Source organism: Ictidomys tridecemlineatus, chromosome 9 (genome assembly GCF_052094955.1).
Source record: "Ictidomys tridecemlineatus isolate mIctTri1 chromosome 9, mIctTri1.hap1, whole genome shotgun sequence".
NCBI classification, from domain to species: Eukaryota; Metazoa; Chordata; class Mammalia; order Rodentia; family Sciuridae; genus Ictidomys; species Ictidomys tridecemlineatus.
The window spans coordinates 128038931-128064396 of record NC_135485.1 but is presented as its reverse complement, the minus strand read 5'-3'; the positions used below and the strand labels follow the sequence as shown (position 1 = coordinate 128064396).

General features: G+C 36.7%; 1 protein-coding gene across 5 annotated transcripts in view; it reads right to left on the bottom strand.

Moving 5' to 3' along the window:
• Positions 1-25466, bottom strand: part of Slc10a7 (solute carrier family 10 member 7) — a 245540-nt gene that overhangs the window by 196767 nt on the left and 23307 nt on the right. For all 5 annotated transcript variants that reach the window (XM_040293231.2, XM_078022058.1, XM_078022059.1 and 2 more), the window contains one exon: positions 25128-25203. In XM_040293231.2, the coding sequence (XP_040149165.2) occupies positions 25128-25203 (76 nt within the window). Of the gene's footprint in view, positions 1-25127; positions 25204-25466 lie in introns of those variants that run through there.

The following is a 25466-nucleotide window of genomic DNA, read 5'->3' as shown; positions in this document are numbered from 1 at the left end:
AAGCTGATTTTTATTCTTGCTTCAATACTTAAATCCAGAAACAAAGAGATAAATCAATTAATCCTTATAAACTGCTCCTAGGAGCTTCATTTTCCTCAAGGAGTTAAAAGAACCCTTGACCACTACAGAAAGAATACAAAAGCTCAGCACTAAATTGCTAACACATATCTCCAATTAGATTTAAAGACATTTTTATAGCTTTTATGCCAAGTTTATATTACTGAATGTTAAAGAATGTGTTGTAGCACTTAAAAGCTCTAAAGCTGGCTAATCATGCTCTTGATAACAATGGTTTATGATTATATCCCAAGGAAAACAAGAAGGAGGCTTTTATATGCTTCTGTTGTTGAACAGAAACAAAAACAAGTAGCAAGGTCAACCAAAATCTTTTGTTCTGTCTTCTGATACTCACATCAAGAGGCTAAGGCATCAAAAGTTAAAATTGGATTTTTACCCATCCTTTGGAATAAATTCAGCTAAAAGCTTTTAGAGGGTCTAGAATTAAGAATAATCTAAAATAGCAAGTGCATTCATAGCTTCCAAATCGGTATGTCTAAACAATGTAAAAATGTACCCACAAAGCAAACAGGTAAAGGATAACAAGAATTTTTAATTAGCATTTCATTAGTAATACCAATGTGAAAAGAAAGAGGCCTACTACTAATAAGGTACAGATTTCCCACCACTGGGATTTATTCTGAATTCATTTCAAGACCAGGAAGCTGTGATCTAAAAATCTCCACTCTAAAACAGATAAAAGGTAAAACAACAATGCTTAAAATGTAAGGATTAAGGATTTAAGAAAAGCTCTTTGTACATATAAGCCACGTAGGTTCCTATGGTTTATAATTTTAATTTAGGACCATAATGGCCATTTCTTTCATGATAAATGATGACATACTTGATAATATATTATTTTGGATAAGCACTACAGTTTAGAGATTTCTACCAAGTGCATGAGTTCCTTTTCATTTCTCTTTTTCAGACCACGCACTTCTCAAAGATACACTAAAGAAAATATATCAAAACATAAATATACTCACTAAAAATCTGAGGTTACTCCAACAAAAGGGTTAATTAGAGAAACAAATTTTCTCAGACTGCTAATAATGGGAATGACACATACTATGTGCCCATAAGTAATTCTCAGGTATCTTTGATCTTCAGCCCCACGTGGTTTCTATTGCCTACTGTAGCCTGGCCTCTGGGACTCTCTCAGAACCAGACATCTGGCTACTTTGTTGTTTTAGACTAATCTCCTCCCAGGAGAGCTCAAGAAATGACACCAGGCAAGGAGGGTCCTGGCAAGGGAAAAAACATTACAGTATTCGCAGATTTCTTTTTGAGTGGACGAGAGTGTAAAAATTGTCTTCAAATTTCTACAGGGGTCTTTGGAGGGCCTCTGTTCTGTGGTTTTATTCTGGCATAATTTAAATAGGATGTATATAGTACAGAGATCTTTAAAGCCCATCAATCATCTTTAAGAATTCACTGATTGTTAATCACAAGAAATTACGATGTGTAGGAGAAAGTTGTAGGGAAAAATACAAATCAGATTAATTCTTCATCCATCTGTTAGGGTTGGGTGATGACTGATAAAACAAAGATTTTAATTGTCAGCTGAAGGGTGACACCAAAACTGTGGGACAGTGTCTAAGATTTGCAAACACAGCTGCATGCCTCCCACCATCATTATGCCAACTCCCTATCTTAGTTCTTCTTTTAACTGGGATTTAAAAAAAAAAAAAAAATCTTAGTTTAGCTTCCAATCTAGCAGAAAGGTTTTATAGAGAGTGCTTCTGTAAACTGTCTCTGAGGAAACCAAGGAGCAAGAAATGATACAAGGTGGGTTTTTTTGTTTTGTTTTTTTTTTAAGGACAAAATGTTATTTTTGTACTCATGGTATCATTAATATTTTTCCCAAGGCACCAAATCATCATCAATATCTTAACACCTTATTAGGGATTATTGTTCAATCCTCAAAATCAATACAGTCTGAGGAAGAAAAAAAAATCATTTACCATTTGCTATGAACAGAATATAAACCAAGTGGGACAACTGCTTAATTTGAAAACTTTGATAATTTATCCTAAAATCACATTTTATCTATTTCTACTACATGATTATAGATTTAGATAATATAAGAAATTAAATGTTTTATGCAATATGATATTTATATTGTCCTAAAGGGTGATGGAAAACTGACTAGAATGCCAACATACCCAATGTGCTCATTTCAGCTCTACTGTTAGTGAAATTTCTTATTGATGTTTCAGCTATCTTTGTAGAAACAAAAACATAACTATGTAGCGACTTCTACCTTAGACCATACTATATCCATTAACAACCTCCAAAAGCCTATTCTATTATATTACCTACTCCAACATCCATTATATTAACCATGACAGATGAAATTTTCAGAAGATGAATATAAGAAAGACATCTTATGCAATAATAATTCATTTGTGATTTAATAACTTCTGAAGTAAACAAAAGAACTATGTTAAGTGAAATAAGCTGGTCACAAAGGAACACATACTGAGTAATTCCACTTATTTGAGTTTTCCAGAGTAGTCAAATTTAGAGACAGAAAGTAGAATGGTGGCTTCCAGAGACAAAGGAGATATGAAAACTTATAGTTTAATGGGGACTTATTATTTCATGAGTACAGAGTTTCAACAGGGGAAGATGAAAAAGTTCTGGAGATGGATGATGGCCATTGTTACATAATAATGTGACTGTACATAATGCCACTAAATTGAACACTTAAAAATGATTAAGACAACTGGGCACAGTGGCACACACCTGTAATCCCAGCGGCTCAGCAGGCTATGGCAGGAGGATCATAAGTTCAAAGCCAGCCTCAGCAAAAGCAAAGCACTAAGCAACTCAGTGAGACCCTGTCTCTAAACAAAATACAAAATAGGGCTGAGGATGTTACTCAGTGGTTGAGTGCCCCTGAGTTCATCCCCAGTATCAAAAAAAAAAAAAAAGATTAAGACAATAAATTTTTATTATGTATATTTTACCACAATTCAAAAACATTGTTAGAAATACAAAATGAAAACTCAAAGACAATGAAAAGTCAGAGAATTTTTCTTTGTCTCTCCATGACCACAGATGCATAAAATTTATGAGAAAAATACCAAAATCACTTTAGTTTACAGGTTTGTATCACCAATATTCAAGAAACAAACAAAAAAGCAGAATACTAGTCCCTGGATATATTAGCAAAATGGATTCTGGAAAGAATGTCTCCAAAAATTCCCCTAGATGTCTAGAACTTTGTACTTAGTATTAAGAGTCATGCTTGTATATGTCAAAATGAACCCTAATATTATGTATAATTATAATGTGCTAATAAAAAAATTTAAAGAGTATTTCAGCTAAGTTACAAAACTATTTCTGAATATCAATCTGCATTTCTAAAAGAATCCAGAGTTAGAAAATTAAAACAACTAATGAATACTACTGAACACTATTAAGTTATAATATACCCAAAAAGTAACTCAGCAATTAAAGTATGTACTAGATATCATTTAATTTTAAATTATATTTAATGGTTCCAAGGTTAAGTATACTTTAACATAACCTACTATTTGAAAATGATACCCTTACTATATTTTATATAAATTGTGCTTAAGTTTTAGCTGTGCATGCGCACACTCACAGACTCACATTCCAAATACCAATAATTTATAAAAAGAAATTTTAATTTCTCTTTCATGTAAGAGAGGTCCAAAAACAATCCAGAGCTGGCATGATAGTAGCTTCATAGGCCAAGGATCCAAAGTGCTATTCTTGCTGCATCACTGTCATTGGCAGGTTAATGGCCCAAGAATGCTCCTAAATCATCAAATCAACAGTTCAACAAGGAGAAAGAGGAAGAAAAAAATGAAGGTTGTACCACCCTCTTTTAAGAAGACACCTGAATGTAACATACAATCCTTTCATTTAGGTCTTACGTGGCCAAAGAGAATGTCAGGAAATCTAATAAATGCGATACTTTAGCTGGGCAGTGGTATGCCTGGTTGCAAGATGGAGCTCTATTTTAAAGAAGAAAGAAATAAAATCACAATTGTCAGTTACTAACTTTAAAAAAAAGGCAAATAAATTTATTCCTATTACTGGTTTTGAATTAGCATAACTCAGATGAAAGAGTAGGAATTATCAATAAATCACCATGATGAAAAAAGAAATATAAAGTTGAGTCAATTTGAAAAAATAATATCCAATTAAGGAAACAGGCACAAGGGATCAATTTCCTTGCAACAAAGTAAATTTTCTTTATTTCTTTAAGTATGAATTGGGTTCTTACTAAATAAATTCATCAGGCAGATCCTCTAATAAGTCAACATTCTGTATTGGCTTAGACAGAACTAAATGTGGGGAGTAAAACATAACCTTAGGTATGGACTGCAGTCATTGATTTTTCCACCATGCCTCCAATCCCTTTCTCCCACTGGAAAAAATACACACACACACACACACACACACACAAAGACAAAAGAGTGAAAATTAGGACACCCAAACAATTTTATATAGGGTCTATTCCACAGATCAAAAGGAGAATTATCTGTGCAAAATAACCCAGGAGGGAGTTTAAGAAGAAAATTTCATTTGACTGTGACTAGGGATCTCTGAGTTACAGATATAGCCCAAGTTCCTTTCTGCCGATTACAGATCACCCTGGCTTCTGCAGCATCCAAATAAAGCTGCAGTGATTCATTTTAGGACCACATTGGAAGCTATCCTTTGAGAGGTTGTTATCTAACAGAAAGTCCCAAAGGAGCGTGACAGCAACAGCAAGCTTTGGAATGGACTTTGTGGCAGCAGCAAAACAGAGCAGCAAGCTGAAGAAAGCTTCCTAACAGCTTGAAGCTGGAGATGGAATACCTTGGGAACATCTGCTCCACCCAGTGCCAGGTTCACAGTAATCCCCTGACCTAGACGACCCTTAGAGTCTACCACAGCTGCAACAGACTGGCCAACCACTGGAACTTCTACAAAAAGACACAGGGCCAGGGAAGCACATGCTTTAGTATTACAAGTCCAAGTTCACGACTTGGAAATCTAAGCGGGAGCCCCACTATGGGCTGAAAAACAGTTATGTCCAGAGGAAAAGAGTACAACGACCACAGGAAGATACGACAACAATGAAGTTTCCACAGGATCAAGCAGAGTCCTTCTAAAGACCCCAGCTTGGTTAAGATCTGGCGAGTGGAGGAACAAAAACTCCCCAGAAAAAGGAGGAACAAGATAAAAGGAAACAAGAACAAGGATTGGAAAGAGAAGGAGAGAACAGCAGAAGACAGAGGCACGAATTTTAAAAATATGAAGACAAAAAAAAAATGAAGAAACTTTAAAAAAAATCAGGTAAACTATTATGGTATTCTCTCTTCTGGGCTTTATGGGATAAGAAGACATGTGTGAAGCAACATAGGCAAAGGGGAGAGAAAATTTTTTCAGTTGTCATGATAAAACTACAATTTTGTACACAAAAGTAGTAAACATGACATTGAATTCCTAAACTCTGAAGTAGTAACTCAACATTCAGTAAGACAATTCAATATACTACTAGAAAATGTAGGTCATTCAAATAAAGCTGTCAAGATAGCAATAATTAATTCATCACCAATTAACTACAACCAAAAGGCACTCTAATAAAAAAAAAAGTATAAAGCTAGTCTTCTCATAGCAAGAACAATAACATAACAGTATAATGTTTCATAATTTACCGAGCACATACCCATTTATTTAATCGTTTAACAAAATTACACTAAGAAACATATGTGAATTGCCAGGATGTTTTATATAACCTAATGAATAGAGTAAATTCAGGAGTAAAGAAGGTATAGCCTAATAGGGTTCCTAACATAGTAATTGATTTTTTTAAACATTTTTTTAGTTGTAGATGGACATAATCCTTTTTTTGTTGTTGTTTATTTTTTATGTGGTGCTGAGGATTGAACCCAGTACCTCACATGTGCTAGACAAATGCTCAGCCACTGAGCCACAATCCCAGGCCATACTGATTATTTTTTCCTTTATTTAAACAAACAAATTTTAAAGGAAAAACAAAAACATGTACATGGTGTCTTATAGTTTCAAACACCATTTAAAACATTTGTTAGGACAGGATATACATGGGAATGTGTTCCTGGGTGAGAATAGCTTCTTGAGAGCATCTGGATCTCAGCTACCAAAACAAATTTTCAGGACAATGGTTGCCTCATGTTTGAGGTATGGAAGGAAACCTCAGCTTGGCTCTCAGCTATAGGAAGTAGGAGTGCCTGAGACAAACAGGAGACTTTCCCCTTTCCTTCAGCTCTTCCACTGCCATAATGCCCACCCAAGTGTTCAATGATTCCATTCAGAATGTGTCTCTACGGGGCCCAGAAAGCAATCATTCTGCCACCAACTCACCATCAGGAAGCAACTTTGCCGTCCAATTGTCAACAGAACTGCAATTACTTCCTCAGCCAGTCTGCCCTCCTCTCCCATCCCAGATAGCGAACGCTATTCCAAGGAAGATTTCTGAGTAACACACCCCTTCCATTATATCCAGCTTCTTGGATCTTCCAGCGAGTTCATTATCTTGACCACAGAAAGCCCTTTCCAAAAAGGTCTAATATCCCTGGGAGAGAACCTGAAACTCTCACTTCCAAGAATCCACAGTCCAAGCCACAGCCTGACTCAAGCTCCAGAGACCTCCCCAGCCCTATGTCTCTTACTCAGCCCACGTGCTCATTCACACTCACCTGTTGTTGGGGTTCCTGCCAATTCCTGCACTTCATTACCAAGCTTTTTGAAAGCAGATGAGGTTTGAGGTCTGTATTCTAGTGCCTCACTCCCAGAATGTTAACTTAGCCCTCTGTAATTTTAGGCGTTCATAATTCATTTTAAATTAATAGTACACTGACATCCACCCTTCAGACAGATGTCAAGTCATTCGCCTGTAATGAGGAGCCAACACGAGATCTAGATCTTACAGAGCTGGTTTCTGAAGCTTTCCCAATTTTGCTTGAGAAATGTATAATGGGATAAAAGTGTCCTGCAGAAGTCAGAACATCCCAGTTGTGGGACTTCAGACAAGCCACCTCACCTCTCAATCCTAATTTGCCTAACTGTAAAACCAGAATAATATAATACCAGTCCTATGGACTTCACACAATTTGGGGAGAAGTTGAAAATAGAAAACAAAGACAAAAGCATTTCCAAAGAAATGCATAATGATTTAAAAATGTACTTATCACAATAAGACCCAACCTAAAGAAGTATTCTCAATGTATTTTCATTGTGTGTATACTGAAATTTCCACAGGGACTCATCAGTTACTGAAAGGAAGAAAAAGAACTTCTACTTCATCGATTCGTTTAAAAATATATATTTATTAAGTATCTATTAATGTCTGAATCATTTTTCTGACATAGTTACTTAAGTAAATGATTTAAGGTCATCCAAAATTAGAAATGGCATAAAACAGACTAAGATTCCATTCAGGTATTAAAATTGCTGTATATCCCTTTCACCACTCAATATGTTTGAAAATGCACAACCAACCCTATAGAAGCCTTTTCTTTCCTTCCAGGCATTAAAAGTCCAGCATCCTAAGGAGAATGGCTATGATGGAAGTGCATTATATGCATGCATGAAATTGACAAAATGAACCCATTATTCTATACAATTAATATGCATTAATAACCATAATTTTGTTAAAAAGAAGTCTTATTTCCTTCCAGGCATGATGCCAGACACTTTGGGAAGTTGCTACCACAAAATTGTGGCTGTTGAGGCTTAGACAAGCAGAATAGGTACGAATGACTGAGAAAGGCAAAAATGTTCCAAAATACAGCCAATTATGTATCTTGATTTTTATATAAAAATTTAACACAGGACAAAGCATAACTGAATATGAATTATTACTTTAATATCACATTTTTAGGGGTACTGGGGACTGAACTCAGGGGCACTCAACCACTGAGCCACATCCCTAGCCCTATTTTGTATTTCATTTGGAGACAGGGTCTCACTGATTGCTTAATGCTTGCTTTTGCTGAGGCTGGCTTTGAACTCTCCTGTCTCAGCCTCCCAAGCTGCTGGGATTTCAGGAGTGAGTCACCATGCCTGGTGATATCACATGTTTAAATCAAGACACTTTCAGGGCTAAATTTAAACAAATTTCTCGAAAAAATATTCATTTATTTAAAAGCATTTACTATGCCCCATACATGCCAAATACTGCACTAGATGCAAAGGATACAACTGTGAATAAGGAGCACACGCCCCTGGTCATCCACTGAGCTTTGGTGAGATGCACAGTCCTTGCAATATTCTGCACTGAGGTGCCTGGATGGGGTAAGGACCATAGGGCCCTAGGAGACAGGGAAAGCTTCCTAAAGGGAGGCTTCCAGTCAGACAGAAGATCAAGTGTAAACTTCTTAGGATCAATTCTACCAAGTCATGGGCTTTGTAGTCTATTCTCAGGGCAACTTTATCTTTCCCACCAAAATAGTTAGATTCCAGCTTTTTTTAAATTAATTTTTATGTATATATGACAGTAGAATGTATTACAATTCACATTACACATACAGAGCACATTTTTTCATATCTCTGGTTGTATACAAAGTATATTCACACCAATCTGTGTCTTCATACCTGCACTTTGGATAATAATGATCATCACATTCCACCATCATTTCTAACCCCATGCTCCCTCTCTTCCCCCCACCCCTCTGCCCTATCTAGAGTTGTCTATTTCTCCCATGCTCCCCCTCCCTACCCCACTATGAATCAGCTTCCTTATATCAGAGAAAACATTCAGCATTTGGTTTTATGGGATTGACTAACTTCACTTAGCATTATCTACTCTAACTCCATCCATTTACCTGCAAATGCCATGATTTTATTCTTTTTTATTTCTGAGTAATATTCCATTATGTATAAATGCCACAATCTTTTTATCCATTCATCTATTGAAGGGCATCTAGATTGGTTCCACAGTTTAGCTATTGTGAATTGTGCTGCTAGAAACATTAATATGGCTGTGTCCCTATAATATGCTGTTTTTAAGTCTTTTGGGTATAGACCAAGGAGAAGGATAGCTGGGTCAAATGGTGGTTCCATTCCCAATTTTCCAAGAAATCTCCATACTGCTTTCCATATTGGCTGCACTAATATCAGTCCCACCAGAAGTGTATGAGTGTACCTTTTTCCCCTACATCCTCGACAACACTTATTGTTGTTTGTCTTCATAATAGCTGTCATTCTGACTGGACTGAGATAATATCTTAGAGTGGTTTTGATTTGCATTTCTCTAATTGCTAGAGATGATGAACATTTTTCCATATATTTGTTGATTGATTGTATATCCTCTTCTGAGAAGTGTCTGTTCAGGTCCTTGGCTCATTTATTGATTGGGTCATTTGTTTTTTTGGTGCTTAGCCTTTTGAGTTCTTTATATACTCTAATTTAGTGCTCTATCTGATGTGTGAGGGGTAAAGATTTGTTCCCAAGATGTAGGCTCTCTATTCACCTCACAGACTGATTCTTTTGCTGAGAAGAAACTTTTTAGTTTGAATCCATCCCATTTATATGTCTGTCCTACCTCCACTGTTAACTAAAAGGGAAGGGGTGGGGTATAGGCATGGAAGACAAAAGAATCTGGTTTACATCCTATCTCTTCCTTTCTTATACTTGATAACAGTGGAGAAGTTTCCTAATCTCTTTTGTATCAGTTTTCTCTTCTGTAAAATAGGAATAATAATAGTACCTATCTCAAAAGGTAGTCATAGGATTAAAGAAACAAGACCTGATACAGAGCAAACACCAGCTGGTCCCACTACTGTGATGGGGACAGCTTACTCTGATTACAGTCATCTCTCATGTGCAGAGTAGCAGCCCCCTAAACAGGGGCAGGGGATTGCTCTGAAAAGTTAAAAGTGTCCCCTTGTACTATGCATGATGGCAGTCCTGAGTTATTCCATCATCCCACAGTCCTCCTTTTTTCCTTCTAGATTGGAAATTGGGAAGGGGCAGGAAAATGCTAGCATTATCTCCCATCCCTACGGGGCTTATGAAAGCTGAGGTTAGGCTTCTCCCAGCCTATACAAGTTTCCTTTATTTAGCAAATAAGCTTCTAGCTCAATTAACTTCTTTCCTATTTCTCTACTGATAATCAATTTATAATGAATTGGGCTTGAAATTGTAAAACTTCATCAACCATACACCAACAGTTTCTTTTTTACTTTACCCTTTGATATGTTTTCAAATATAATTGGAAAATAAAATTTTTTTAAAGAGAGCCACATAATTCCTCTAACAAAAATTCCGCATTTTATCAAAAAGAAAAAAATCAAACCAATAGAATGTCTCGCTAGACAACTTGAGCATAGCAGATTTCTTTTTTAATGATTACACCAGTTCTCATTTTTCATGTCAAAATATGACTATGTACTACCTTTACTACCTTTAACAACAAATGTGAAACACACGGCAGACAGTTGGTAATTTAATAATTGGGAAACTGAAAATATCAAACTTTGGAGGAACACAAATGAGTATTAACATCAGGTTATTTTGACAAGGACTTATTGTAAACACAAATGACAGCTAAGGCACATCAGTCCCCCACCCACCTGCCCAGGAGGCGCATTACCACTGAGCCACATCCTCATACATCCCCACTCCATTTTTTATTTTGAAGCAGGATCTGATTAAACTGCTTAGGGCCTAGCTTAGTTGCTGAGGTTGGCTTTGAACTTGAGATCCTCCAGCCTCGGCCCTTAACCACCATCCCACACCACCACGTTACTAGGATTACAGGCATGTGTCACCAAGCCCAGCTCCCCTGTTGTTGTTGATAAGGAAGGCCACACAAGTCAAAAAAGCATTTTTAATAGGCTAACTAACTTGGTTTTTTTTTGAGAGAGAGAGAGAGAGAGAGAGAGAGAGAGAGAGAGAGAGAGAGAATTTTTTAATTTTTTTTTTTTTTAGTTTTCGGCGGACACAACATCTTTGTTTGTATGTGGTGCTGAGGATCGAACCTGGGCCGCACGCATGCCAGGCGAGGGCGCTACCACTTGAGCCATATCCCCAGCCCAAACTTGTAATGGACTTAAACAATGATTGGTTCATATAAAAATATAAATGGGCTTTCTTTTACATCATTAGTTTCTCGGGCTGTTTTTCAGAATTAGATTATCCTGATCTGCTTATTTGAAAAAGTATACCAGTCTCAAACCAGTGTGAACTTCATGTAACTGTAATTAGACTGGATGTTGTAATGACATTGTCTCAAGGTCCATATCAGAAGGATCATTAAATGAGAAATCCTTCTGAGCATAAACTTAAATAAAGAACGCGATAAGCTCTCTAAAATGAACTTGCATAAATGAGAAAATATGTCTAATCTAAGACTTTGTTCAATTCTATCCCATTCTTATTCTGGCACAGTAAATACATGAAAAGATCCTTGAAAGGGAGATGGAAAACACACGTTTTGGAATTACTTCAAGTAAGTGACTTCATTGTTCTAAATAATTCTAGGACTGTGATGTGAACAGGAGGGAACTAGATCATGCTCTGGCTTCCCCAAAGTCTCCTTGGCCATTTTATTATGGATACTCCTGTCCTGCACTAAGGGGACACAAAGAAAAGCAGTCCATGCACAGAACATTTTTTTTTAAATATTGGCTAAAGGGCTGAATACATGCAAAAAAGATCTGGTTAAGGGTGAGTGTTACAACAAAAGCACAAAGAAAGAACTCCATTGTGGAAGGAAAAGAGATTTTGAGAGAGAACTAGTATTTAAGCTGGGCCTTGACTTGTGGGTGGGGCCTCAACTAAGATATGGGATGATGAAGAGGTTGCTGTTATAGGAACAGCCATGTCAAGTAAGGTGACAACAAATGGTGGAAGAAATCATCAAGAAAACAAAGTCCTCACAATGGTGAGCAGCCCAACACCAAAGAAACCATCTGCAAGTCCTAGAAGGCCACCCATGTCCTATGCACAGAACAAAGCCAAAAAGTTTGTGCAAAGGAGCAAAAAGAGCTGACTCAAGAGGCAAGGTGGATGGCAGGTTTCCAGGGCAGTTGAGAGTAGTGTTTTCCAAGCTGTGGTTCACGAAATAAACTGAGTGAATATGGACTGGCTTCTCCCCCACCTCAGGAAAGGAAAAGAAAAAAAGGAAAGAAAGAGAAAGGCAGAGGGAAGAATAGGAAGAGGAGAAACAGGAAGGCAGATTAGGGCCAGAATGACATCCACAGTAGCTACATTCTAAGAAGCTTTTTAGCTTCTACCTATAGGATATTATTTAAAAATAAAAATAAAACTCACTCATTTAGAGAGTTCTGCAAGTTCAATATCTCAGCACTTGATTAAAACACACCTCAGCCCAATCAATACACAAAGACCATAGATTAGAGCCAAGTGTTCTTGGCCATGAATAATGCACTTGAAAATATTATTGCATCCTCACTGCAGAATGTTCTCATCAGATACTTAGAAGACAAAGGCTGATGCTTTCATGAAACAAATAAAGTTTAAAAGGGTTATTTCCAAAGTTTGAGGCAAAGCAGCAAAGATCAAGCCTGACTGATTCTGCTAGCCTATCTCCACAACTTCCATGCCCTTAAAAATAGTCCAACAGAAGCCAAAACCTTCCTACAAGCCAAAGACAACATGTAGCAGGTAACACCTCTAGGAAGCATGTAATCTCATGAGGAAAATAATTCGAGGAAGCATAAAGATCTACAATTAAGGCAATAAAGGAGATCATACTTCACCAAGAAGCAATCAGCTTCAAGTGACAAAGTACCTTCTCTCATCTGTATACGTTCTTACATGTTTTTTTCCCAAAATAATTTCATCTAAAACAATCCTGCCAGCCAGGCATGATGGCACATGCATGTAATCCCAGGGACTCCCAGGCAGCTGAGGCAAGAGGATCAGAGTTCAAAGCCAGCTTCAATAACTTAGTGAGGCCCTAAGCAACTCAGCAAAATGTTCTCTCAAAATAAAATATAAAAAAGGGCTGGGGATGTGGCTCCGTGATTACGCACCCCTGGGTTCAATCCCAGTACCAAAAAGTAAAGAAATAAAGAAATAAAAAAAATTCTACCTGTACAGAATTGATTTAAAAGTTAAAAAAGATAACATCCATGACAGCAGAGTGAGTTATTGATGGGGCCAAGAGAAAAAGCTACTTTTTGAAGCTTAATTTAGTGACATTTCCATAATTCTACAGTTCAATAAATTGTTGAGATTAAGGCTATTTTCAATAGTAATAACTCCATAAATATACACAAATACAAGTACAAGTGACAGGTAATCAGTGCACAGATATGCCACAGAACCTAAAAAAGGTATGTGCCTAGAATTTGAAAATAAAGAAAAAATAACAAAATTCTTTATAACAAGAAAAAAAATATAAACACGAGTCAGATAAGACTAGCAGAGAGGAAAGACAAGTGTGCTGTGATTTAGATAATGTTTCCTCAAAATCACTGATAGACTAGGGTGTCTCCTTGAAAAGGAAATGGAATATTAAAAATGTAACTAACCAAAGTAAACCAAACTATCAAAAGATGTTTTGTTAGTCATAGCATATTACAGAAACTCTGAAATTTAAAAAGGAGAACTAGGTTAGTAACAAATTTTCAATGTTTCTGCAGAATTGTTTTAAAAGGTACGTGGTTATTTTTGTACTGTTTGTCTGCTGGAATGGAGCTAGGATGGTCCTCCGGGCTGTAGAGTTTAGGGGAAACATTCTGTAAGTCTATTCAATCCCCTTCATCTGGTTCTAAATTCTAAAAGCCATCTTTTAATTCCTAATTTGGCTTCCCATGCTCTTTCATTCCCAGAAAGGCTTATCTTAGATATCTGATGTGAGTATTCCAGGTTATGAAAGGAAATATGATAATAAAAGTACCGAATACAACTAATCATACAAAATGGATGTTAATAAAAATCAACCATGCCCCATCTTGCAAATTTATTTAAATATCATGCATCTTATCCTGCAATTTACCATTCATCTCTTTTAAATGACTTATTAAACTGAAGATTCTATAAATATACTACCTACAAATGAATAAATGAAGTGAGTAAATGAATGAACTTAGAAAATCAAAGTTCTGAAAAAGCCATCAAGTAATGTGATTTCATCAATGACCTGCCTACACTTGGATGATAATACAGATTTTTCCTTGATAAGTTCCCCTGTCATTTGCAAATACTTTGCCATATACAGGCATGAAATCCTTGCAAGCAATCCTATGAAATATCCTTGGATGAGAAAACCAAGGGTCAGAGAGGTCCAGGGCTTACTGAGGCAACTAAGGAATATGGTAAAAGCAAGAATCAAACACGTTTTGATGCCAAGACAAGGGTATCCAATGATCAAGGTCAGGTGGATAGCAGCCAAGGTGGTGAGATCGAGCCACAGCATGCTAAGCTGGAGTTGTTCAAATACTGCTCAAGATGGCAATGGTCCTAATATCTGAATCCTGGTTGGGTCTGAAGGGTCACATGGCTTTATTATAGAGAGAAGAAGGACTCAGAAACAGAAATCTGGCAGGGCTAAACAAAGTATTTCAAGATCAGATCTCAGGCATATATTCCCCTTGGATGGGGAAGAAGACAAGAAGAAAAGAGAAAAAGAAGTGAAAAGAGATGTGTGAAGGAAATTAGGAGAGAACAGTGCTAGGGAAGCAGAAGGAAGTTGGAAGCTAGGGATCAAGAACTGCAGTTAAATCATGGAAGATGAGAACTGAGAACTGACCACTGGGGCTCGGGGCCTAGAAACTACTGCTAACCACTAGACCCTTTTGTTAGCATGATATAAGTGAAAGACAAATGGAAAGGCAGCAGGGTTAAATGAAAAAGTTCTAAGTTATGCACAAAAACCTTGGAAAATGTAGATACCTTTCAACTAGTTTTACAGCAGCTTAAAACAGTCAAGTCTTTCTAATGCTAAGAACTCAAATCCAACCCAAAAAATGAGTCTTAAGTCAAAAGCAGGCATGAAAGAAGGGTAGAGCACAGAATTTCCTGCTGCTACTACTGCTATACCTGTTCTTTCTTCTTTCAAAGTAGGAAAATGATTACTATTTCCCAAAGACCACGAAAGGCTGGAAACTGAAAAACACACATCTTCCAGTTTCCAAGATGGATCAGCACTGACAGCCTTTTTCAGATATAAGATTCCTCCAGGAGGCCATTAACCTTCCACTGCAAGCGAAAGCAGTAACCCCATTTAACAGAAGAGAAGACAAGGAACAAAAAGGCTAAATGATTGCGAAGAGAGGGTGACTGACAGATCAAGTTTCCTTCTCACTCCAAGTCCTCTCTCCCTCTGCTGATCAGATCTACTCTAACTGCCTTTATAAATGTTTCAATGAATCTTATCTTCATGCATTAGATTAGCAAGACCAACTCCCCACTGATAATGCAAAATAACCCTGAAATGTTTCATGCCTCACTGATAAGCCAGAAATTGAACTTTTGGTCTCCAATTGGACTGTGATGATCTTGATCTTTCACCTTTAGCAAAAATCTCATAGCTATACTTTTAAAGTTAGTAATGAGTGCTTCATTTGCTTTCCAAGCAGATAGAAGATCTTTTTTAAAATACACTCAGATTGCATGACCTTCGTCCATAACTTAAAGAGTTCATCACATGTTATAAATTTCTTTGCTCAGGAGACATTCTTAAATTTTCTTTGAAGAGATTAGGGCACCAATCCCAATGGTGAAACTAAACACACACACACACACACACACACACACACACACACACACACACACACTTTTACTTATTACCTTTCTTCTATACCCAAAATCAAAAAGTTTCTTTAATATGTATTGGAATTCAACATGCTTATCAAAGGGTTCTGAAATCCTTCAACCTGATAAATAAAATAGAATTAAAATAGCAGCCTAATTACATTTATGTTAAAAGAAGCAAGGGGGTATTAATCCTGTATTAGGCAAAATAACAACCTAATGCCTCCAAGTAGTAAACACAGCCCAAATTCCTAAACTGGGTGGGACCCAACCCACAGAGAGCTTGAGTGTATTTTATTTTTTTCTATACTAAAATAGGAACACAATAATTTAACAATAAAGGTCAATCTCGAACAATTTCACTGTTTTCCCTATTTATATAGAGGTTTTGAATAGTACAATGTCACACTCAATATAAGCTTTTCAAAGGCAAGCACAGATTGCTGGTGCTCAGCTGGTGCTCAAACCCCAGCAAATGACACCCAAGCACTATGGAGCTGATGGAGACAGGAGGGTCTTGAAACCAAGAAGTTCTCTCTAACCTTTCCTATGTTTCTGTATCCATACCTCTTTCTTTTTGAAGCCTCCCAAGTCACGTTAAAACTTTGGTTGAACAGATTTGTTATACTTTTCTCTTGTTAATATGTGTTTTATTACAGGGATGACAGCCATGTACCTTGTAATGGATGGGGAAAAGGTTATTTTTTCTCCCATACAACATCTTACCTCTTATTCCCTATGGTAAAAGATAGTGTCTTCAGTAAAGCGGATGCTTAACTACTGGTTAAATATCACATTCTATTTCTAATGTTGATGCCACACACAGAAGTGTGTATTATGTTTTTAAAGTGTATACATGTTTTATATGCCTTTTGTAGACATCATGGACTTCACAGTTTTTAAAAAGAGAATCCTGAGCCCCATCCACCACACATTCTAATTCAATAGGTATAGGGAGGATAAGAATAATTTAAGATTATCCTTCTAGTCATTTAGATAATGCTCAAGCAAGTGATCCCTGAAGTTCATTTTGAGAAACAAAGAAACAAAATAAGCAAGCTTAAATGTCATGCCTAGAATCAGCACAGTGCTTTTAGTGCTGAAGGTGTCTATTGTCATAGCTCTAATTACCACTTAGCCTTAAACACAGATAACAGGGTGCAGCCTAGATAGTATTCCCAGGTAGGACTAGAAACTCCTTCCTAACTTGCCAACTTTTATCCATTAGGATTCCTAATGCTTTTCTTCTTCTTTTTTGATTCAAAGATTTGAAAGGCAGAAATCATTAATTATATTTTTTCATATTTGCTTTGATGCTAGACTCAAAATATTACAAAGTTACATAGTTTTGCAACTTTATTTGGGAGTTAAGACCTCATATTCACTTCAGAGTTTTAGGAAATGGCTTTTAGCTGAAACCTTCCCTTTCTTAGCTTGAAAAAGAAGAAATATTGTGGTAAAAGTAGTCAGGGCATCTCCCAAACCATACTTTCTTTCTCTTTCACTAAACACCAGCAGGAATGAGAGAGATGAAATATCTCCGTAACCATAGGGGGGGAGGGGGACTCTATCTCTAAACACAGGGAAATAATTTTCCAGTTTCTTAAAAAAGAAATTAATTTTATAAAAGGAATCCCTATGGCAGTTACTACAAGGCAGAAATAACTGTGATTTAAATACAATTATTCAACTAGCGAGTCTCATAGGTTTAAAACCTTTGCAAAGTTTTTTGGGGAAAATCAAATTTTTTACCACAGACCTTTATATTTGGAACAGAAATCTAAATTAAATACATGTATCTGATTTTATACAACGAAAAAGTTTTCATCCTATGTCTCCCATGTTAGAATAAAACTTAGAATGTTTTGATCTATCTTCTTATATTTGGCAATTAAGTTGGCCCTCACCTATTGCTTTTTCCATTATTAAAAAAAAAAATACAACTATGTGAGTATGCATGTGCATGTGTGTGCCCATATATACATAAACCACCACCACCACCAGTTGGACTGTGTCAACAGCACACTCAAATTCTACAATTTTGAAAAAAATGCATTTAAAATACTGGAATGAATATATAACTTCAAAAAAGAACCTAAATGTATTTCTAGTATTTAAATAAAGATAGCTTAAATTTTAAATGCCACAAAATGTAGTCTCATTTAAATACCTAAAAGATATACTGGCATCTGAGTGGATAAACATTGTCATGCACTGAATTCCCTCCACTGCTAAAAACTATTAGAAACTCTAGTTGTTTTGCTGAAACAAAAATAACTTGGGTTATAAAAACATAAATCACTTTTTAATTTTGACAAAAAGTATTGAAAATACTCTTCACCAAATTTTAAGCTGTGATTTTAAAGGGATGAAATAACTCTTTCAACCCATATTGAAATATTTTGATAACCAATAATTTTACTGAAAAACATCTAAAGGTATATTATTTTACAGAAAAAAAAATGTCCTCTAAGTTATGTAACAATTTTGCAATATACATATGAAAGTGTCATTTCAAATGATAATATATACATATCCCTAAATCATTGAAAACAAATATACTACATATACATTTTCTTTAATACATGAAAGCATATACTAAACAAGCATATAATATATATAAAGATGTAGACATAAATACACAAGATCATGAACTAAATATAAAGAAGTTAATCCTTAAGGAGATAGTTTTCTTACATGTCATAACCACTGCCAAAACTAATCAGCTTGAAAGGACAGTGACACATGGAAATGTGCCCCAGTAATTTCACTACCATGTTGAAGGCAATACTGTAACAGGGCCACTTCTTTTGGAGGTGTCATTGGCAAGTCACTGACCCTCTCCTCTTCCATAGGTTGTTTTCCCTCCCTGATCCTTTTGTAAGGATTCAGTTCCCTTCCTTTTGCCAGTCTTTCTAAGTTCTAAAAGGAAACCCCACCTAAATGGTTAAAATGCTAACTGCTATATAATCTTCCTTAAAATTACAGAATCTAGAATATCTGGTGACCTTTGTAAGACCCCTCCTTAGTCTTTATTCCCAAGTATAACAGGAAGCATGCAAAGTACTATGATATTTAACTTGCAGAAAAGTAATCTGTCTAAAGAAATACAGCATCAAGCCCCAGAAGGTAAAGGTTGATTATTGCAAAGCTCCAGCCAGATGACAATAACAAAAAAAAAGAGATCCATGACCCTGATTATGAAGACTGCTCAGCACAAGCATGCCACTCAGCACGTAGGCTTCTTGCCCACTGTCTCTCTACACGTCTTTCCCCTCCCTATGAAAGTGCTTTCCAACAGGATTTGGTAGTACACATCTCTCATCCCAGCTACTCAGGAGGCTGAAGCAGAAGGATTGCAAGTCTGAAGCCAACCTAGGCAACTTAGTGAGACCATCTCAAAGTTGAAAAAAGGGTAGCTCTGTGGTAGTGTACTTGCCTAAAATATGAGAGGCCCTGGGTTCAATGTCTAGTATTGCAAAAAAATAAAAAAGAACCCCCTGTCAGCCCCTCCATGTTCTTACGATGCTGGTCTGTGAATAACCCATATTTCTTCTTACCAACTCATCTTCCAAATATAGGCTTTTGAGTAAGGGGCAACCAGGAACTTAGTCCAATTAAAAGTGAGTACAGAGGGGCTAGGGATGTGGCTCAAGCGGTAGCGCGCTTGCCTGGCATGCGTGCGACCCGGGTTTGATCCTCAGCACCACATACAAACAAAGATGTTGTGTCCGCCGAGAACTAAAAAATAAATATTAAAAAATTCTCTCTCTCTCTCTGTCCACCCCCCTCTCTCACTCTCTCTTTAAAAAAAAAAAAAGTGAGTACAGAGACACTACATGCCAAGCAGGACACCATCACAGAGAGCTTTCATCAAATGACACTGGACATAGCTATTGAACCTTTTCATTTACCTGCACCAGCAAATTCACTTCACATTCTCAGATTTTATTTTTCCCAACCTATTATAGAAAAGATAAATCTCTTACATTTCCTTTAAAAAAAAAAGTCTATATTCAGTTACTTGCTAACATTATTTTAGAAAAAACATTAAATATAAAATCATCTACTTACAGATCATTTTCTCCCATAATCTAATGTAAATATGAAATGGTCTATTCCTTTCACATCAGATGTGACATGTAAATTTATTTATTTATTTATTTATTTGCTTGTTTTATTTTGTGGTTATGTAGATTGAACCCAGCAGCACTCTACCAGTGACTTCTGGCCTCAAGAGCTGCTAACCCTTTTTTGTTTTTTGACACAGGGTCTCTAAATTGTTGAGTCTGACCTTGAATTTGCAGTCTTCCTATCTCAGCCTCCTTAGCTGCTGAGATAAGTGTGTTCCACTGGACCTCATTGGACTCTCAGTTTCATTTTTGAAGTTCTTTTTAGAAAATTTATGAAAAATTGTATCTTATTCCTTCAGCCTCCAAAATGTTTGAATATCAATAAGCTATACAATATAAGCACTTTAAAAAGTAGACTGCAACTTTTAGAAAACTAAGGAAATATTTGTAAATTCCACATTATTAATATGCAACACAATGTAAATAATTTAAATATCTTTTGTGGAATGGACATATAAATACACTTTAAAAGAATTCAATGCTATATATCAATGTCAAGAAAATAGATGAACTTTGAAGTTCTGCCAAAGTCATTTGAAAACAAAAAGGTATTTAAGTTAGATACTCACATTTAAAAGAATGTAGCAAATGACACCTTCAAGTTAATTAACCAGGTCTTAGATATACCAAAGGAGACTCCTTCCTCAAATTCTTTCAGGATAACAGAAAAAAAAAAAAACATACTAGGCACTAGACCAAAACTTCTGTAACTCCTTTATTTCAATAATATGTGGCAACAGAAAATACCTGGCATAAGAAACCCTGGCTAAGTCCAACCATCCGCCAATTCACTTCTTACCCCACGAAGCTAAATGTGGTCAAGAAAAAATATTCAACCATGATGGATGGCTGACTTCACTTTAGGTGAATATCTGTGGCTCTCAGCTGGGGCCTCAGTGGTGCCTACTAATCTACCACTCTCAAGATAATCTCTCTCTCTAACTAGATGTCAACTGCATACTTTCTCCTCTCTTCTCAAACTTCAGTACCATCTACTTCATCAGCACAGTTGGCTGCTGCCTTGTTTCCTACTCCACTTAGAAAAGTCATCAAAAGGAAACTCCCAAGTGCATCTGTATCTACACACTCTGCCTTCACTCCTATTATTATGAATAAACAGTCTAAACCCCTCCTGAAACTCATATCATTCTCTCATTTAATCTAATGTATCACTCCATTGCTTGCTCTCTCTCTCTCTCCCTCATATCAATTCTCTCCTTACTGCAACATGCTTATAATGATAGGAACATGCTTCAATTACTGCACATAGAAAATCTCAATCCCCACCTTGCCCTTTAACTACTGCCCCATTCCCTCTTCCTTTTCATCACAAATGATCTCAAAACAGGCTCCAATTCTTCTCTTCCCATTTATCCTGAAGCTCACTTTAAACAAGCTTTTGCCCCAGTGCTTCATCAAAACAATTCTGGCCAAGTTTTCCAATAACCTCCATGTAACATAATGCTAGGGTTAATTTTCAGAATTCATCTTAACACACACAATACGTCAGCATAATTTTTACACAGCTGATTACACTCTATTCCTTCACACTTTCTTCACATGGCTTCCAAGACACCAGAATTCCCTGATTTGCTTTCCTGTTTTGACCACTATTTCACTAATTATGCTTCCTCTGTTGCCTTGCTAATGATTCCTCATTACCTTGACCCTGATGGAGGGACCCAGGGCTCAGTCCTTGAACCTCTTTTCTTTTCTCTTTTCTTTTTCCTTTTTCTCTTTCTTTTTTAAAGAAGGTAGGGGGTGGTACTGGAAATTGAACCCAGAGGAGTTCAATGAGCTTTACAGGGTCTCACCAAGTTGCTGAGGCTGGCCTCAAACTTGTGATCCTCTTGCCTCAACCTCCAAAGTTGCTGGGATTACAGGCATGTGCCACTATGCCTGGCTTCTTCTCTTTTCTACCTATGCTGTCTAATCTCAGCCATTTTTAGCTCTAAATACCATTTATTCACTGATGATTCCTTAATTTACACTTCTAGTTTAGACCACTCCCTGAACTAACATCTAACACATCATAAAAATAAACTCTTAATCAGTATGGCTGACGTTAAAAGTGCTCACCAAGATCTAGTTCTCTCCAGGACATAAGAATGGTAAGGACATGTGACTTCTGCTGGCCAATCTAATGCAAATTGAAGTTCTATGTATGGCTACCAGCCTGGGCAATGAAAAGTCTGTTCATGATTCCCTAATATCTCTTTCTCTGCTTCTTCCTCTTTGTCTTCCCCTCTGTTATGGCAACTGAAAATGCTCCCTGTTCCATCTAGATGGTGTACCATCTTGATGGTGCCTCTAACCAGCCTCCCTTAGGGATGGCAAACTACTGACCCACAAGTGGTATGTGCCATGAGAAAGAAACAAACGTATACATCTAGCCACCAAGATTTTTGCATTCTTAGGGACCTCAGTATAGCCTATCCTCTCTAAGCTAATAGTCCCCAAATCTGCTTTCACTGTATGGTTTGAATATGTTCCCCATATTCTTTGTTGTATCAACAACCCCAAATTCTTAGCTGTTCAGCCAAAAACTTTGGAGTCATTCTTGATCTGTGTCTTTGTCTCACACCCTACATCCAATTTATCAGCATATCTTATGACTTTAGAATACATCCGGAATCCTATCACCTTTCACTGCCTTCACCACGACTCTGCACTTGAAAAAACAAGGGTGAGAATATGAAAAGGCAAGCCACGGACTGGAAGAAAATATTCACAGTGCATATATGTGATCAGGACTTTATCAATGTTCATCAGTACACAAATAAACCACTCAATTTAAGAAAATCAGCCAAAAATTTAATAGGCATTTTTCCAAAGAAGACATATGGATAGACAGCAAATGAATACATTAAAAGATGCTTAATATTATTAGTCACTAGGAAATGCAAATAACATCAAAACCACAATGAGATAACACCATACACATGTTAGAATAGCAAAAATCAAAGACTGACAATATCAAGTGCTAACTAGGATATGGAACACTGGGACTCTCATTCACTAATGGTTGAATTATAAAAGGGCATAAGCACTATGAAAATTAGTTTGGTAATTTCTTAAAAAGTTAAACATATGTCTGCGTTAAAAGAAGAGTATTTATATATTATGGATGGAAGCTGTTTATAGAAGATAAAAACTACATACAGATAATTCTTCCTTAGTCAAAACATGATCCAACCATTCCACTCCTAGGTATTCCCATGAAAAATGCAAGTATATGTCATTTAAATATTGAATATTCATAGTTGAAAACTAGCAACTGCCCAGATGTCCATCTGCAGGTGAATGGATGAACAATTTGTGGTACATACATACAAAATACTACTACTTAGCAATAAAAAGGTCTAAACTACTGATAGACACAATGTAGATTATCTCAAAATAATTATGCTGAGTAAATGGAAAAAAGAAAAGTACATTCTGTATGATTCCACTATATAGAACAAGAAACTGTAAAATAAGCTATAGTGACAGAAAACAGATCAGGGGTTGCCTAGGCAGGAGTGGTGCTGAGAACGGCAGGAGGAAGGAATTTCAAAGGGACACAGGAAACTTTGAGGGTGTGATGGTTTGAGTATGTTCCCCAGGCAGGTGTGGTGGCCCACACCTGCAGTCCCACTTACTTGGGAAGATAAGGCAGAAGGATCCACTGAGCCCAAGAGTTCAGGGCCAGCCTGGACAATACAGTGAGACCTCATCTCAAAAAACAAAAACAATAAATGAACATGTCCCCAAAAAAATCATGTGTTAGAAACTTAATTTCTAATGCAACAGTGTTGGGAGGAGGGCCTAATGGGAGGTATTTTAAGTCATGAAGACTCCACCCTCAAGAACAGATAAGACCAATTATAAAAGGACTTGAGGCTATGAGTCCCTCTCTCCCTCCATCATGTTCTCTTTTGCCCTTCCACCTCCAATATGGGATGATGGGGCAAGAAGGCCCTCACCAAATGCAGGCCCCTTGGCCTTGGACTTTCCCAAATCCAGAATCTAATCTTCATAAACTATCCAGTTTCAGGTATTCAGGTATTTCAGGTATTCTGTTACAGCAGCCCAAAATGAAATTAAGACAGAAAAGTAACAATTATGTCTACCATGTTAATTGTGGTGATGGTTTTGTAGGGGTATGTGTCAAAACACGAAAATATGTTAATTTGTGGCAATTTAGTGAATAAAAATGATATTTCAACAAACCTACTATCAAAATAAAATACAGCATGTACTTTATTTTTGGAAAGAATAAAGTAAATAAAATAAAATTAGTGCTAAGAAACGGAATCCAAGAATGAACAGAAGTGGAAACCCATTACATCTCCCCTCAGAGCATTCTTTTTTTTTTTTTTTTTTTTGTGGTTGTTGTTGTTTTGTATTAGGGATTGAATACGGAGGTCTTTTTCACCGAGCTACATCCCTGATCCCTTTTATTTTCTGTTTTAATACAGGGCCTCACTAAGTCGCTGAGGCTGGCTTCAAACTTGCAATCCTCCTACCACAGCTTCCCAAGCTGCTGGGATTATAGGCGGATGCCACTGTGCCCAGCCCTTGGAGTTCTTTTCTAAATGAGAGAATATCGGTAGGAAAGGAGGAATAATCCATCACAAAGAAATATCCCTCAACATAAAGTTATAGGGGCTTTCAAACAAGGAAGAACTACCAATCACTTCTGAAATGAGCAGCTGCCACCCCAATACACAAGCATGAATCTTTTACCACAGTCTCCCAGCAGCTGAATGATTTCTTTGAATCCATCTTAGAAACCTGACCTAATTTCTCCTTTTTATGTTGTTTTTCACTTGCCATTAAACAAATTGAGCCTTTTCCCACCAATTTAATTTATTATAAATTTTATAGGAACTAAGAAATGGCCATAGCTATTAGTCTGTGAGTATTGTGCAGAACGTTCCTCCTTGGACTTCTCTGTCCTTGGTCGCCCGATTTCCCACTAAGGTGGAAAAATTGCCATCTCTGGTTCACCCACCTCTCTTACTTGTCTATCTTAAATCCTAAATTCCACTCAACATCACCAATTTTAGCACATCTCAATATGAATACAACCAATTGTTTCATAAGCTGCTATGGTTATGAGTTTTCTGTAACATGACTGCTTTATGTTCAAAACACGGTTTTGAACAAAATAGAAGCACAGCACGCACTTATGTTTAAATCAGGTTAGCCCCCAGGACTCACCTCATTTCCACCAACTGCCTTGGTTAAAATCACTGCAGAAGACACAGGGGGAGGCATGCAACCTACTGTCTGCAAACTGAAAAATAAAAGAAAATCCAATTGTAAATAGTTTTTTTCCCCCAATTATAATAGCTTTCACTGTATTTATTCTAAAATAGCAGAACTGAGCAAATAAAAATAGGAGAATGTTTATTGATGCATATTCCCTGGTGAGTTTAGACGATTTTATATGAAGCAACATTACTTAGAAGATGCAGCAAACGTGCAGCCTCTGAGCTCTCGTTACATTCTACAAGCGAGGGTGATTTTAGTTTCGTAGTTATTTAAGCTCTGCTTGTG